The sequence below is a fragment of the Emys orbicularis genome, chromosome 1 (genome assembly GCF_028017835.1).
Source record: "Emys orbicularis isolate rEmyOrb1 chromosome 1, rEmyOrb1.hap1, whole genome shotgun sequence".
Lineage (NCBI taxonomy): Eukaryota > Metazoa > Chordata > Testudines > Emydidae > Emys > Emys orbicularis.
Window position 1 is genome coordinate 14,045,724 of NC_088683.1, and position 16,852 is coordinate 14,062,575.

A 16,852-nucleotide genomic window follows, 5' to 3' on the forward strand; every position below is an offset into this window, starting at 1 on the left:
AGGTTGTGGAATTTCAGTCATTGGAGGATTTTAGGAACAGGTTAGACAAACACCTATCAGGAATGGTCTGATTATTACATAGTCCTGCCATGAGTGCAGGGGACTGGACTAGACGACCTCTCGAGGTCCCTTCGAGTCCTAGGATTCTATAAAATATTTGGGTTGCTTCCAGTCCCAAGAAACCAGTCACTTAACCCCAGATCGGTTGTACCTTAGGGCTTATGCCAAAGACAATGTTTGTAGCCAATCCTATAGTAAACTAACTAAGGATTTATTAACTAGGACAAAGAAATGAGCGAGTTATTTACAGGTTAAAGCTGGCAAACCTACAGTCACAAATGAGTTACAGTTTATGGTTCCAAACGGTGACAGAGTTGTAGCAATCTGTCAGCTCTGAGTATCTTTTCGGGCTCACCCAGGTTGACCCTGGGGATCTCCGCTGCTGTTTCGTAGGTTGAGCCCTCAGAGTCCAAACAGCCCAAGAGCTGAAAAATTTCCTTGTCAGCTATTTTTATTTCCTCCTTCCACAATTCAAGCTGATGGGACGAGCCTTTTTGCAGGTAGCCTCTTCATGGGTCCGGAGGAACAATTAATCAAGTCTTTGCCTTGTGATGTCCCACAATGGCCCATTTAGTTCTGATAGCCCTTCCGGATGGGCCAGAGGGAATACCCCTCACAGGGATTTAGCACTTTGCACACATTTTTTGTGTTTGGTGAGTTACGTAGTTCAGAACAAACCTGTTACAGCTATATAGCAAACACTGAAGTATTCCCGTATATACCCTAGAATATCGACATTCTAAGTAGGATTAATACATGTAGCCACCCACAAGCATTTCATAAAGTCTAAACACACCATTATAAGTCCAATACCCATCTTAACCATACTAATGCACCGGTGGGCTGGACTACTTTCCAGCAATGAAACTGTCAGTACTCAGCTGAGGCCTAAAGCCTTTGCAAGAGCTGGCACCCGGTCTGCCAGCCTCACACAGGTAGCCTGTAGAAGTTGTAGTCATCCACAGGATGAAGCATCTTCTCTCCAGATGAGCATTGCTGAGTGGTTGCAGGCACAACCAAGTGCCATGTCAGCTGTGGAGCAGGCAGCTGGGGGCTTGTGAAGGCTGCTGTGGTTTGACGATCCAGCCTCAATTCTGGAGTCAGTGCACACCAGCTGAGAGTGCCCCGAAGAAAAGGGAAAAACAAGTTCAAAGGCAGAAGGGGAAGGGATGGATTTCTATTGTCTATGCTTGGGCTTTGGACTAGAATAGCATTATCTGCCAAGGCTTCAGGTGCAAGGAATTGTGTGGGAACGTCTCAGATGTCGGTACATAGCAAAAAAACCCAACCCAACCCACTCCAAGTCAAGGAATGGGCAAAACCCAGCCCCTTGCTTCTGATGAGTCCATTGGATCTGCTCTTGAAACACTGAAACCCTCTTCCAAAGCCAGCAAGGGGAGCAGCATCTCCAAGCCCCCAACTACCACCAGGCAGCTTCTCCCCAACTAGCTCATGCACACACTGTTCAAGACTTCAGCTGCTGTAAGCTAATGTCCATGCTGGCTGGCTTGGGTCCCTTTTACTCCTCCCACACTTCTCTTCCTCTTGACCTTTTTTCCTTCCAAGCCTCTTGCCTTTTCTGTTCTCCTCTCTTCTTCCCTGCCCTGCTACCTTTGCGTCTTTCTCCCCTTGCCCTCTTTCCTCTTACTGGTGCCTGGTGCCATGACTCACCCACCCTTTCCCATTTCAGCAGCCTCCCTTGCCCAGTTCCCATCTGCAACCATCCATTCTTGGCTTTTCCCCTTCTCCCTTCCTTCCAGAAGTTATAGCGAAGGGAATTAATGAGATGATGCCTTTGCCGCTCCAGGTTCTTAGCCAGCCGGAATTCCTGTGCTGGCTTGATCACAGTTAATTGTAATAACACCAGAACCCACTGGCGTGCTGGTTTGTATCAGTCTGTCAAACATTTCAGTGTGTTTTTGTTGCTGGCTGCCTTTAGCACCGGGTGCTATAGATCACCCCAAAGTGTGTAGAAGGCTTAGTAGCCCTTGGCTCTCAGATGTGTTTCCTTAGCCTTGGAGGCATCACAAACGTTGATCAAACATTTCAGTGCTTCTCTTTTACTGCTCCTGCAAGGTGTCGGCTTGACAAAGGCCTTAGTTCATCCCCAGCCGATACAGCCCTGGTATTGTCTGACCTGCCTCATGTTTACAGAATCGCCCTTCACGATAGGAATAAGAGCTGGCCCTGTCCTCTTACTAATAGGTTACATGTGCTGTCGCTGGCAGGCTGGACATGGCGTTTGCTACCAGTCTTCTGGAGAAAGAGATCTAGATGGCTTCCCTTGTGCTGCTTGGAGTTGAAGCATACTCAAGGAGAGTTCTCTGCTGTCACGGCGATGTCCAGAATGTGAAAACGTCTCCAGGGGTGGGGGTGAACTGAGCATGGGTTTCCCTAAAGGGCTGGGGGCTGTGATGAGGAGGGAAGGCCAAGAGACCTCCTGACCCATTTGGATCAAATAACTGATCCAACCTCGAATCACCTTCCAGCTTCAGAGGAACTTTGCTCCGACTCTCCTGCGCAGCTGCGGTTCTGGGCTCTGGTCTGTACTGGAAACAGAGATGCCACCAGAGGCTCTCTTAGCATTTGAGTGTCAGGAGGAAATGTGGCATGCGTCTCAAGAGAGCTATATATTGCCAACCCCAATTCTGCAGACCCGACGGACTGTAATGAGCTTAGGAAGATAACGAACAGCTGGCAGGATGTTTATTGGGGCCTGACGCTCCTGTCTGTAACAGATATCGTTCCATTATAGTTGCTAACAAGAATAAATATGCTTTTAATTTTCACTTTAAGTACCTATCATCCATATTTAACTAGCATTGATTTTCAGATTGGATTACATGAAAACCTGGGATGATGGAGGCCCCGTGTCTCAGACCTTAAGTATTACGTCCCCAGCCATCCGCTCTCCTCAGCAGCTAATAGAAATCTGATACGTCCACACCATGTAAGGTGAAATCTATCTTGGATGTAGTGCTAGTTATGAAAACGATGCCTTTTGTGTGGTACTGACCACTGAGGCCGTGACCATTTAGATCACCATAGACCCCTGGCGTTTCCAGATTCAATGTGGGGGAAATCCCAGGTGCTGCCTAAAGTTCCCCTTGAATTTACAGTTGGAGGCTGTGTTCTGAGCTTGCTGCCTGAGGTAGCGTGTGAGCACATATTTGACAACTTACACCGGAAGGGGCTGCATTTCAGACATGGCATTATCCCAGCACTGAATAGGAATAAATGCTCTGTTGTCAGCGTGGCAGTGCGTTGTATCCAAGATCAGCACTAGGATTTTAAGGCCAGAAGGGACCACTGGCTCTGGTCTGACCTCCTGAAAAACACAACTCATGGCATTTATCCTGTTAATCTGCTACTGGGCCCATATATAATTTGTTCCCAATAGCCTGGAAAAGGATATGAAGACGTGGCAAAACTTGCCACTGGCACAGTTGTTTAGATTCTCTTAAACTAAAGAGGACAGAGGACCTGGCTAAGCTAGATGGGGCAAGACCGATGAAATTTGATGACATGCAAAGCAGTGTGTGTTGGAAGGAATTGTTTGAACTGAGTGTGAATTATTGCTCCGTTTTCAATCTAAAACATTCTGAAAAGGGACCAGAGTCATTTTTAATTTCCTGGCTGAAGAAAGCGCCAACTTTCTGCTCCAAAACCGTAAGCTTCTACAGCTTGAGATGAAAGAAGACCTCCAGTAGCTGTCAGAAGAATTCTCTCCCCTCTAGTCCTCCACCTGGATCATTGCAACACCCAAGCAGATTAGCATCCTTTCTAGGAGGGGTCCGAGGTACGTGTACAAGCTGGTATATTGAGGCACTGTACACACACCTCCCCCTTCTCCTGTGCTAGTCTCCTTAACTCCCGTTATCAGTCCATATCGTTTTACATTAGGGTACGCTGATATTTCTCTGGGTAGTTTTCTACTCCTGTTCCATACGCTAGGTTTAGCTTCCTTTTCCAGGTGACCCTCCACAAGCTGCTGCCTGGATTGGCCAGTGCATCCTCTACTTGCTGATAATGGTCTTTGAGAAGACTGTGGTAAGCCTTGCCCTGTTCATCCCTGGCTGGACAAAGGTAAGTGACAGGTTATGTTTTCCTCTGGGGGAGGGTGGGTATTTCCATTGCATTGTGTGCGCTAATTCTTTATTAGACCATCACTCACAAGGAGCCCTCAAATAATCCATTAGTGGTTACTGCATCTGGGGAAATGGCTAATGGCGGGGAAATGTATCACAAGCTGACCAATAGAGAGACTCATTGAATAGGTTGTTCTGTCCTTGGATGGATGAACTTGTAGCCTGGAACTCTGGAGACTGGGTTCAATTCCCAGCCCTGCCACACATATACTCTATGACCTTGGGCAAGTCACTTAATTTATGGAAACAGAGAGATTATCTCTGAATTGGAGATGATACTTCCTTTTGTCTTCTCTGTTTCAGACTGTAATTGCTTCAGGGCAGAGGCGGTCTTGTATTTTGTACAGCACCTAACACAGTAGGGCTCTGATCTGTTCTGACCACTAGCTGCTACCATGATACAAAGCCTATCAGTAGGCGGCAACTGTGTGTGTCCAGAGAGATGGAACAAGTGGGAGACATTAAGTTGGGACACATCAGCGTTTCATTCCTGTCGGAACCAGTATTCTGAACCTATGTAGTACAGGACTCCTAAACTTGAACCGCTAATGTAGATTTCTCCACTCTTGGTATGTGAACCTGTAATCGGGGGGCTGGCAGTACTCTTCTGGAGGTCTTCCAGGCCACCTCATGCAAGGCTGCTGTCCGATAAGCTTGTCTTGCAGCCAGGCTGAGAGAATCCAAGGAAAATCTGCCTGTTATTTTAATGCACTGTTAGTGTGGAAGACCAGCACTTTAATAAACGAATAAACATCTGCCTGGCCTCAGGCTGCCAGAAATGTCTGGGGTGGGGTGGAATAGCTTGTGTTCTTCTAGCTTATGCAGCAGGGTAAAAAAGGCAGCAGCCGCCGCCGCCACGAATCTGCCAGTGTGGGAAGGTCGCTGCAATTCGTGGTTAATAGCCCTTGACCAAGATGTATTTTAACAACATGCTTAATTTTTGTTTCCCTTGCAGCTTCAGGAGATTTTACTGGATTATATCCCAGACCCTCAGCTAGAGCTCGTCCTGGTCATGTTCATTGTGCCTTTTACAGTCAATGTAAGTGAAGCCAAAGACTCCTCTGAAAACACTATGGTTTTGTTGGGCCTAGGTGTCCCAACAGAGACGTGCTGTACAGGCAGTCCTTACTCTCTTGAAATAGGACAGAGCAGAGAAGTGACACAATAGGTCATTGGCAGAGCTGGGAATAGAACTTCCCTCTCAGGATTCTCCAGCTGTTGCCCTTACCCACTAGACCACCCTGCCTGTCTCATCAGTCTATGCAGAAGCCAGCTATTACTGAGACACTAGCGTCTCCCAGTTAGTAAATTGTATCAACACTGTTACTTGGAGGAATTTGAGTTGTGGAGTGATGTAATTAAGCCTCTCGGACATCACAAAACTCTGAGATCTCTACCATAGCTAATGATCAATTCTGTCTGTCTTTGCATATTTTTGTTAGAATACGGCACATACAATGCACGGGGATGTGGTTTTAGGGTTTCCAAGATGAAAGGTGGTGACTGCTTTGGGGTTTTTTTAAGTACTTAATGCAATGTGCATGGCATTTTCTGAAACGGAGGTTCCCTGTCTAGAAGACTCTACTTAAACTGTAAGATGAAAATGATAGAGGTGGGGCTGGGACAGGATAGGGTGAAGGTGAGGACAATGAGGTGACTTGGATTCTATGGGTGAATCAAAGAGTAAAATATGGCCTCCAGACTTTCGCCGTGATCCATTAAGACAGACAAAAGTCTGTTGCTTAAGTGATCATTTGGGACAGATTGTCCTGCTGTACTTAAAAATCGCTTCCTCCTCTACTGGACCTGACGAGAGACGAATGAAGGATCTGGGCTTCCCTTGCAATTATCTTGATGTCCCAGGCGTCCACAACTCGGCTGTTAGTGGCATCCTGTGATGACAAGGACTTAATTCTGAACTCCGGCCTTATCAGCCAACGGGCCTTCCATTCACCTCTTTAATGATGCTCTTAAAGAATAGCCGAACTGGCTCGTGTATAGAATTTGATCCAAAAAGGCAAAGATAACAGCTGAGTGGTAGTTTTCTAGTGATGTCACTCACGTTAAATACCAATTATAACTCCAAAACAGGCCCTGTCCTGCAAGGTGAATGCCCTCTACTCTGTGGTCAACGAGCCAGAGTCAAATAGGCCAGGGCTTCGTGGGTGTAAATGCTACCAAATCAGACAAGAATCCAGCCCATTGGGAGAGGCTGGTGCTGTCAGAATCAGGCCCTGTGTCTGCAAACCTCTTTGTCCAAATAGATTTCCCTACGGTTCGCAGCCTTCAAAACTGGGAAGAATCAACAAAAAAGTCCATTGAGGTTTTGGCTGAAACTTCCACTCAGTCTGATGTAAAATTCCTTAGGGAGGAAGTGGTAATTCAGATGCTTAGAAATAAATATAGGGTAACTTTGTTCTGATGATCTTGTATAAAATTAGCCCTCCTGCTACAGAAGGTCCTTTTAAAATAGGACTTGCTTGAAGTCCAGCCAAATGTTCTGTTGTCCCAAAAACTGTTGATCGTCTCTAAACCATCACTCTGGAAATCCTTTCCGTGTCTGCCTTCAGAGGCTTTGAACCTTTGATTAGGCCATTTTTGATGGAACCAGAATGTTTTTTGAACTGTGAAATGGAATGTCCCACTGCAGTCTGACACGACATGCTATGGCAGATGGCGTCCTGCTCCATTCAGAACGTCTTTCCACCCACCGCAACTCAGGATGCAAGAAGTTCAAGGTAGAGTATGCATCCGTCCTATCCAGCTACGCCACTTCTTCCCTCCCGTTCCTTTTTCTCTGGAAACTGTCTTTCTAGGGGAATTGAAAAAATCCCAGGAACAACTGCATTTATTGCTGGAGAGTTCCCTTCCTAGTGATGTCTCTCAACTTTGCTAAGACCCTGTGGTTAAAATGGGTGCTCTTCCGCTCCTCCTGACCTCCAACACATTGGTGCGTTCTCTGGTGACCGCACACAAGGAGATGGAGAATCTCAAACATAAGGGAGGTGATGGAAGATGGAGTTAAGACAGAAGTAGGAAGTACTTCACTGGATGGCTTGGGAGAAGTGCAGACAGCCAGTTAGAAGCAGTTAGTAATACCTAGGTCTTAGAGCATTCTTCATCAGTAGATCTCCAAGAATGTCAGTATCATTACCCCCACCTTTTAGAAATGGGGAAACTGGGCACAGGGAGGGGAAGTGACTTGCCCAAGGTCACCCAGTAGTCTATCTAGTGGCAGAGCAGGGATTAGAACCCAGGTTCTGAGTGCTGGTCAGTGCTCTATCGCTAGGCCAAGCTGCCTCCCAGTAGAGAGTAAGGCAACAGAGGAGCCATACAGAACCCTTCCAGGCAGAGACAAGCTGTTTGAACTTGATGTGGACGGCAGAGAGGAAATTCAGAGTGGAGAGTAGTGTGGTCTGAGTGAGACTGGCACAAGAGGAGGTTGCATTCAGTGAGGCAGGACATTGCAACTCTCGTCTGAATAGGATTGCAAAATGCATGAGTCAGTACAGCTCAAGACAGCTAATATTTCTCCCCCTTCAGAAGACCGCCTGGTAAGGAGGGAAAGCTGCTGTCCCCTGCAGTTTCTAACTAGGTGGAGAAAAGCCTACAGCTGCCGAGCTGGTGCCTTTCTGTTGGGCACTGGTTTCTCATACAGAAACTACAGAGTGTTTTTTTTAATCTCCTAAATATGTCACCGCAATCGCTGTGGCCAGAATCCACCTGGGCGTGCATGCCGACGTGGTTAAGTAACTGAGAGCGCCAAGCACGTCCTGGCTGCTCTGAGCCAAATAACATGCCAGCTCCTGCAGCCGCACGGTGAGCTCAGAAACTTGGCTTTCCTTTTTAGAGGAGCTGTGTTTGGTCTCCTAGGTGGTGGGGAAAGCTTGAAAACACAAACCACGTGTGTGCCTTTGACTCTGCCGACTCATGAGGCAGCACCTCCAAGCCTCATTCATCTTCACTTGGAAACCTGCTGCCACCTGAGGGAGGTGGGGCCGTGGGACCCCCAGGCGGGATTTGCCTTGGGCCCCAGATGGCCATAATGTGTCCCTGCTGCCACTTCTGCTTGGCTCAGGAGCAAACTTTCCCAGCACGTGGGAAACCAGTGCAAGCACTGACAACTGTTCTGGGAAGCTGAATGGGTGAACCTTGGCTCTGGATGCATCGTGCTTCAGCCAGTTACAGCTGCAGAGCATGGTGGGAAATCACTCTGACCCAGTTACAGCCCTGATCTACTGTTTAATCTCTTTTCCAGTGGGGCCTCCAGCAAGTGCCTGCTCTGACAAACCGCCCAGGCTTCAATGCAGAGGAGAGAAAATAGTTCCCAAAACACACAGTTGGTCAAGCTCTTGCAGACCTGGGGCCTAATCCTGCAGAGTGGCCTCTACTCCATTCGTGTCAGTGGGGGTCGAGGGCGTGAATTGCTCGGTAGGATCAGGTTGTACGGGAGCTGTTGGTGGTCATTGTAAGGCTTTAAAGCTGTAGCACCCCCTATTGCTGCTACCGCCTTGCAGTTTAGGCTGCACTGAAGATTGGCTCTCCAAAGTCTGGTCTGTTTGAACAACTTTTTTTATTTTCCTTTCCCCCTCCAAGGCTGTTATGTTCTGGGTCGTGGACAGTTTGATCATGAGGAAGTATAAGCAGACGGACAGCCTTGAAGGCAGCAGGTCCATAGAAAACCCCGTGAGGAATGAAGAATCCCAGGTAAGCCCAGAGAATGTGCTGTGGGCAGATGTGCACAGACAGCCAACCCTAAGTCAAATGAACCCCACTCATTGTGACTGCAGTGGGTAGCCATGACACAAGGCAGGTGATCTGCATTTAGAGCCAGCTGTGCCACAGAGCTGCGTCTGCCTTCCCCTTGGGGAGGGCGATTGTCTGACTGGGATTCTCGTTGAGCGCTCCCTTGTTAATGCTGCAGAAATGGGAGCACTGACCGAATCTTGAGCCACTTCACCCCAGGGAAGCGGCTCTCTCCGCTCCCATGAACAAGTCTTGAGATGCTGGGAGTGTCTGATTCCCTCAGGTCTGCTCTCTGACACTAGGGAGTGGGTGAGCGCATGAAAGCTTCTGCACCAGAAATGCCAAAAGGGAAAAGGCGATAAGAGCTCGAGAAGGGCAGGCCCTTATTTCTAGACCCTAGGAAAGTTCTACAGCGTGGCTGTGTTTGGAAAGGACAGGGGTGGCCAACCTGAGCCTGAGAAGGAGCCAGAATTTACAATGGACATTGCCAAAGAGCCACAGTAATATGTCAGCAGCCCCCCATCCGCTCCCTAGCCCCCAGCACCTCCCGCCTGCTGGCAGCCCCCACCAATCAGCACCAACTCCCTCCCCCCCCCCGCAATCAGCTGTTTCACGTGTGCAGGAGGCTATGAGGGGGAGAAGCGAGGGAATGGCAGGCTCAGGGGAAGGGACCTTGGGGGAAGGGGTGGAGTGGGGCAGGGCTTGGGGCAGAGCAGGGGGTTGAGCAGTGAGCACCCCACAGCACATTGGAAAGTTAGCATCTCTAGCTCCAGCCCCGGAATCAGCGCCTAGGTAAGGAGCCGCATATTAACCTCTGAAGAGCCGCATGCGGCTCTGGAGCCACAGGTTGGCCACCCCTGGAAAAGGACTTAAAATGGTATCGCCTCTCTCAGTATTGGGAGCAGCAGCATGGGCTGGTGGACAGGGATTTGGAGACCTGGTTTCTATTCCCAACTCTGCCACTGCCAAGCTCTGACCTGGAAAGTTACTTTGCTTCCTCAGCTCCCCTCCTACTCTGGCTTCTCTGTTTAGACAGGGACTCCTAGATGGTTGTACAGTACCTAGCACAATGGAACCTTGATTGCAGTTGGGCCCTGTAGACGCGGCCATGTTGAAAGCAATAAATATCCAGTATCTGATCAGTAGGTCTCCTCGGGCACTACCAGTGTTATCCACTGACACCATACACGTACTACACTCCGCCACCCCTACATCACTCCAGCTATGGAAAACCAAGCTGGATTCTACTTCACGCACCATCAACAGACTAGCCCAATCAGTAATGACAGCTGAATGCCGTGACAGGGCGTGGCTCGATAGTTTTCCAGATTCCGGGTTGAATTAATGGCATGGAAAATCATTCTTAATTTGTGAATCGAGCAAATGTCGTATGAAGTCCATTGAGAATCAACAGAACTCCAGCAGGCGTCGCTTCCAACTCCTTTGGGGCCCTCACGTCTAGTTAACGTGTTTAAAGTTGTAGTAAGAAGGAATTTTTTTCTTGCCAATGTCTCGTCTTTTGTTGAATTTTGGAGGAAAACATGCTTGGGGGGAATCAGTTTGCCAGGTGTCTTTGTTTCTCAGCAAGCAAACTGCCAGTTAACTGTGGTGTGAGTCACCCTCAGCATATATTTGGGTTAACTGGATGTTCACGCTTTAAGTCCAAAGGAAAAAAACATTGTTCTGTTACGGGCAGATTTTGTTCTCATTGTTTGCTAATACAACAGAGTTCACTGGACACATCCATGTCTGTACTTGGGTTTTGGGCAAAGGCCATAATCTAACTAGCTGGATCTAATTCTGTTCTTCCCTCCCTCGACCCCTATTTTCAAAATGCTACGTATACAAATTCTGATTTCCTGCTGTGCATTGGCAAGACCCACTAGACTGAACAGGAGTTCCACAGTTACAGGCTGGCTTCTGAAATAGCTGCTGCTTGGTGGAATTAAATACTCCTAGAGAAAAGGGGGGAAGAAACAGAACCGAAATAATACAAGGTATTTCACGTTCTCCTTACAGAATAACTTTCATCTCCAGTCCCCATTAAGTTTACTTCCCTCATGGCTTTGGTCAGAGCACATCTTCTAGTAAGTGTAACTAGTTTCTGCATCAGACAGGTGGGACTGCTAAACCATGGCCATAACTACCCGGCTTTGGCTTCTGCACTGAAATATACACTGCGAATAAGAATGTTCTTAATTGGTATTGATGCCGTTTACATAACGTCAAGCCAGAATTCTTGCAGCGCTTGTGTATCTGCTAAGCTCCCACTCCTAAAGGGCGATGTGGCGTTAGTGGATTCCTTCCTCTTATGGGACCGACAAAGCAGAGACAGATGTTAACAGCTGGTCAGCCAAGAAATGAGTCATGCAGCAGAGCTAGCCTCGTTCTCTGAATGGGAGCTCTGAGTTATGGTTCGTTCCAAAACATCTGAACCTTGCATTCCGGGGATTTCCAAAAATGGGGAGCCCATTTCTGAGTGTTCTTATATTTCATAGGAGTTGAAAGCCAGTGCAGCCAGGTGAGGCCTGCTCTGAACAGTTTTTGCACCAGTTTAACTATCTTGGTTAGGGGTGCCGTGTGGGTCTTTTTTTGTTTTGTTTAACCACTATAGTTAAAAGCGGTACCCAAAACTGTAGACAAGCCTGCAGAGATCCCACATGCACAAGACTGCTAATTACTCTAAATTCTAACCAGCCAGAGCCAATTAACGCCTCTCTGGTTATGGCATGATCTTGGCCTCGTAGTAGTGGTTGATACTCAGGAGTGCCATCTCCTCCAATCCCATTTAGCAGGGATGGCTGTGGAAGTCCATTCAACGTCTGTAACTCGTAACGTCTTCCATAATGGGTGGACACGGGTGCTACTTGTCCTGTTTTTGCAAGTTTGAAGCCGTGTCCGAACACAGAAGTTGCACCAGTTTAAAGTTGTGTTTAAACTGTAACTTCTGTGCATAGTTGAGACCTGATCTCTTTCCAGCTGAGATCGGCTCTTAATCCTCCCACAAACAGCACAACTAATCCTTTATTTTACAGCAAAACATTGGAGCCTCTGAGATCCCCTTTCACCTTCATGTAGCATCAACAACAACAATACACTTAGGCTAGGTCTACACTGGGGGGGGGGGGGGGGTTCGACCTAAGATATGCAACTTCAGCTACGCGAATAGCGTAGCTGAAGTCAGTGTATCTTAGGTCGATTTACCTGGCCATGAGGACGGCGGCGAGTCGACCGCTACTGCTCCCCCATCGACTCCGCTTCCGCCTCTCGCCATGGTGGAGTTCCAGAGTCGACAGCAGAGCGATCGGGGATCGATCACTACCTGTCGATCTGGCAGGTAGTGTAGACGTACCCTTAGACCAGGGGCAGGCAAACTTTTTGGCCTGAGGGCCGCATCAGGTTTCGGAAATTGTATGGAGGACTGGTTAGGGGAGGCTGTGCCTCCCCAAATAGCCAGGTATGGCCTGGCCCCCGCCCCCTATGCCCCGCCCCCACTTCTCACCCCCTGACATGCGCCCTCCCCTGGGACTCCTGCCTCATCCAACCCCCATGTTCCCTGATGGCTCCCCCCGGGACCCCTGCCCCATCCACTCCCCCTGCTCCCTATCCCCTGACCGCCCCCAGAACCCCCACCCCTGACTGCCCCCCACCGCCCAATCAAATCCCTCCTCTCATTCCTAACTGCCCCCCGCCACCCCATCCAACCTCCCCTTCCTTCCTGACTGCCTCCCCCGGGACCCCTGCCCCCATTCAACCCACTCTGTTCCCCACCCTATGACTGCCTTGACCCCATCCACACCCCCACCCTGAACTCCCCTGCCCTCTATCCAACCCCCCCCCCCCCGCCTTACTGCACTGCCTGGAGCACTGGTGGTGGCGGCACTACAGCCACGCCGCCCTGCTGGAGCCAGCCACGCCACCGTGCAGCTCAGAGCACCGGGTCAGGCCGGGCTCTGCAGCTGCGCTGCCCCAGGAGCTTGTAGCCCCACCGCCCAGAGCATTGCGCCAGCGGCGCAGTGAGCTGAGGCTGCGGGGGAGGGGGAACGGCGGGGAAGGGGCCGGGGGTAGCCTCCCAGGCCAGGAGCTCAGGGGCCGGGCAGGAGTGTCCCGCGGGCCGGAGTTTGCCCACCTCTGACTTGGACAGTGGAGGTGTGTAGCACAGTGTCCCTGTAGCATGCGGACATAACTATACTGTAGCTGTTCCGTCTGGGATAGAACAGAGCAGGACTCAATACCCAGTACGTTGCTATTGTTGCCAGTCGCATATGGAAATCTACCATGCCATCTGTCTTGCTGTGCTGAGGAATGAACAGAGCACCATAAAACTCTTTACAGCAACCTGTTCCGGTTCAGGCTAGTCCATAAAGAAGACCGCTATCCAAATCTCCAGAAGTCAGGAAAGATCAACTGTTCTCTAATCCATCTTCTTGCCAATGCAGGATTTCTCCTTATAGCCCACTTTTCTAATGTTCTGACCAGTCTGGCTTTAAATGTTCCAAACAATGGGCTTCCATTAATAGCCCTCCCTGCTGGGAAGGCTTTTTTCTGATATTTAGCCTAAGCTTTCCCTTAGCATCTCCCATCTTATTTTTTATCTCTTTTGAATATTTGACTTACCATCTCCCTCTCCTCCCCCTCTTCTCACTTTGTTGTTACTTAGCAAAACTTTTTAGTTTCACCTCTTGTGAGGAAAGAGTCAGTTCACTTTTGTGGCTTGACTTGGAGCATCCTCTCTGGTGTGAAGTGGAGTTACGCCAGGGATTGGTTCATCCCTGTATTTGCAGTGTCCTCTTACTAGAACTTTATATGGGGATTGTTGCCTTCCTGCTCTGCGTCCTGATGCCTCACCAATTTCAACCCAAAATTGCATTGGCCATATCACATTGCAAACTCAGAGCTCCGGTTTTCTAACCCACGTGGATGAAGAGTACAGAAGTGGGGATCTTCACAGAAAATCTGGGACTTCTCTCTCTTCTTTCTTGGTCTCCATGAAACTTCCGTACAGCCACTTGCCATGTGACCTCCTATCTATACAATCATAGAAGATTAGGGTTGAAAGAGACCTCAGGAGGTCATCTAGTCCAACCCCCTGCTCAAAGCGGGACCAACCCCAACTAAATCATCCCAGCCAGGACTTTGTCAAGCTTAAAAACCTCTAAGGATGGAGATTCCTAGGTAACCCATTCCGGTGCTTCACCACCCTCCTAGTGAAATAGTTGTGACAGTGTACCCCATAAGGCTTTATGGGGAGGGGGTGCTTATAAATGTATGTATGACATAACTGGAATATGTTTTGTGCTGCCTGTGCCATGTAATATATCTCCGTAAAGGTTATGGTCTACTATATCTATTCATCCTATTTGTACATATATATCATTTTCTACTTGAGGTTAAGAATATGGGCTGTATGCTTGCTTGGTTTCTAAGTAAGCTTTGGGAGGCATTTGGTCAGCTTCTTTAGGAAGGAATTCGCCAGGTTAAGTACCTGATCAGGAAGCACTTGGGGAACAATGCATCTTGGAATGCTCCAATCCACATAAGAAGTCTTCCTGGAGACATGCAAGATACCATGTGGACAATGGCTTCGGCCTGTAAAGACTGAGTCATGCAGGGACATGTCACTTGCCCAGGTGACTCCAGAACTCCATCTTGGAGCTGGACTTTGCATAGGAGGGAGGAGGGGGGTCTCCACCCACAAGAGAGAGTCTATTTAAACCCGTGGGAGACCCCTCCATTTTGTCTTCAGCTGGCTAAAGAAGGAGCCTCTCCACCCCCCCAGGATACTTGAAGGAAACTGAAACAAACGACAGTAACTACAGGGGGTGTGAGTGATTGCTGGACCCAGGCTAAAAGGAGATTAGCCTGTAAAAGGGAGCATTCTGGAACTGGTGAGGAACTTATCTGTATTTAGTTTGATTAGACATAGATTTGCGCATTTTATTTTATTTTACTTGGTGACTTACTTTGTTCTGTCTGTTACTACTTGGAACCACTTAAATCCTACTGTCTGTATTTAATAAAATCACTTTTTATTTAGTAATTTACTCAGAGTATGTATTAACACCTGGGGGAGCAAACAACTGTGCATATCTCTCTATCAGTGTTATAGAGGGCGAACAGTGTTATGAGTTTGCCCTGCATAAGCTTTATGCAGGGTAAAACGGATTTATCTGGGTTTAGACCCCATTGGGAGTTGGGCATCTGAGTGCTAAAGACAAGCACACTTCTGTGAGCTGTTTTCAGGTAAACTTGCAGCTTTGGGACAAGTGATTCAATCCCTGGGTCTGTGTTGGAGCAGACAGGAGTGTCTGGCTCAGCAAGACAGGGTGCTGGAGTCCTGAGCTGGCAGGGAAAACAGGAGCAGGGGTAGTCTTTGCACATCGGGTGGCAGTTCCCAAGGGGGTTTCTGTGATCCAACCCGTCACAATAGTCTTTCCTAATATCACAACCTAGACCTCCCCCACTGCAACTTGAGACCATTTCTTCTTGTTCTGTCATCTGCCACCACTGAGAACAGCCAAGCTCCATCCTCTTGGAACCCCCCCTTCAGGTAGTTGAAGGCTGCTGTCAAATCCCCCCTCGCTCTTCTCTTCTGCAGACTAAATAAGCCAAGTTCCCTCAGCCTCTCCTCATAAGTCATGTGCCCCAGCCCCCTAATCATTTTCATTGCCCTCCGCTGGACTCTCTCCAATTTGTCCACATCCTTTCAATATCCTAACAATATCCACATCCTAACAATATCACAAGTCACCTTTTAAATGGTAGATAAAATGACAACCCACCTGGCAAATCTAATTGCCCAAGCCACAAAGCTGGGGTGGCCGAAATCCAAGATCAGAGGCTGGAAATGGGGATTTGGTTAAGATCCATCCCTATTAATTGACTCATTTGCTCTCCTGATTGTTCAATAAGGAGAATTTCCTCCCTCTCTGCTATGTTATTAATCTCCCTCCTTTCAGGCGCTAAGCGTCTCTATGCTTGGCAGGGGTTGCTCATGCTAAAGTGCCTGGAGTTTATCAGAGTTCATCAGGCCTGTCTAGCAGCAGGCGCCGACAACTCCCCGTCGCACGGCTTACTTGAATTTCAACCTTTCTTCACAATAAAGGGTTTCATTCTTTTCACCTGAGCTCGGAATCCGCTCGTGTTAGAAAATGGGTCCCTGTTTTAACCTAGTCTTAAAACCGGCGCTACCTATGGCTGCACCAGCTGTTTTTTACAGGGCTGCTTTATTTATATGTGGGGGGAGGGATAGCTCAGTGGTTTGAGCATTGGCCTGCTAAACCCAAGGTTGTGAGTTCAGTCCTTGAGGGGGCCACTTAGGGATCTGGGGCAAAAATCTGTCAGGGACAGTACTTGGTCTTGCTGTGAAGGCAGGAGACTGGACTCAATGACCTTTCAAGGTCCCTTCCAGTTCTATGAGATAGGTATATCTCCATATATTGCATGGGGTGCCCCATGCTGTGAAGGTACCTAGCAGAGATGCAATCCCACTGTTTGATGAGAGACCATGAGTAAGCTGGCCAGCCCAGAGCCCTATCTTCCAGTGTGTGTGTGTGTGGGGTGGGGGCTATTAAGGCAGGGCCCGCTTTCTCACTCTTGAGCTATAGATATGAAGTGAGGCGACATAGGGCTTTGTGTAAGGTGGAGTGAGGGCTGTAGTTTTGGCCGAAACTAGCACTTACGGGGGGGGATTTTCATCCTTTTGATGGGGATCTATTAAAATTTCCTTCCGGGCTAGTCTTAAACCCCAAAGCTAGCTTCCAGGACAGGCTTTTTCCCTCAGCCCCTTGCGCAGTTCTCTCCCTTCCCATCTAACTGCCAATCTGAGCTGCACTAATGTCTGCCTGAATCGTTGCACGTTGAGTTGCAGGTAGGGTGGCATACGTCCTGTTTTGCCC

General features: G+C 48.6%; 1 protein-coding gene across 1 annotated transcript in view; it reads left to right on the forward strand.

Annotated features, from left to right (window-relative positions):
• The window catches only part of LOC135895425 (store-operated calcium entry regulator STIMATE-like), a 72,539-nt gene that overhangs the window by 48,991 nt on the left and 6,696 nt on the right, over nucleotides 1-16,852 (forward strand). The window contains exons 5-7 of the mRNA XM_065423537.1: nucleotides 4,034-4,146; nucleotides 5,164-5,247; nucleotides 8,805-8,915. Coding sequence (XP_065279609.1) covers nucleotides 4,034-4,146; nucleotides 5,164-5,247; nucleotides 8,805-8,915 — 308 coding nt within the window. The remainder of the gene's footprint in view (nucleotides 1-4,033; nucleotides 4,147-5,163; nucleotides 5,248-8,804; nucleotides 8,916-16,852) is intronic.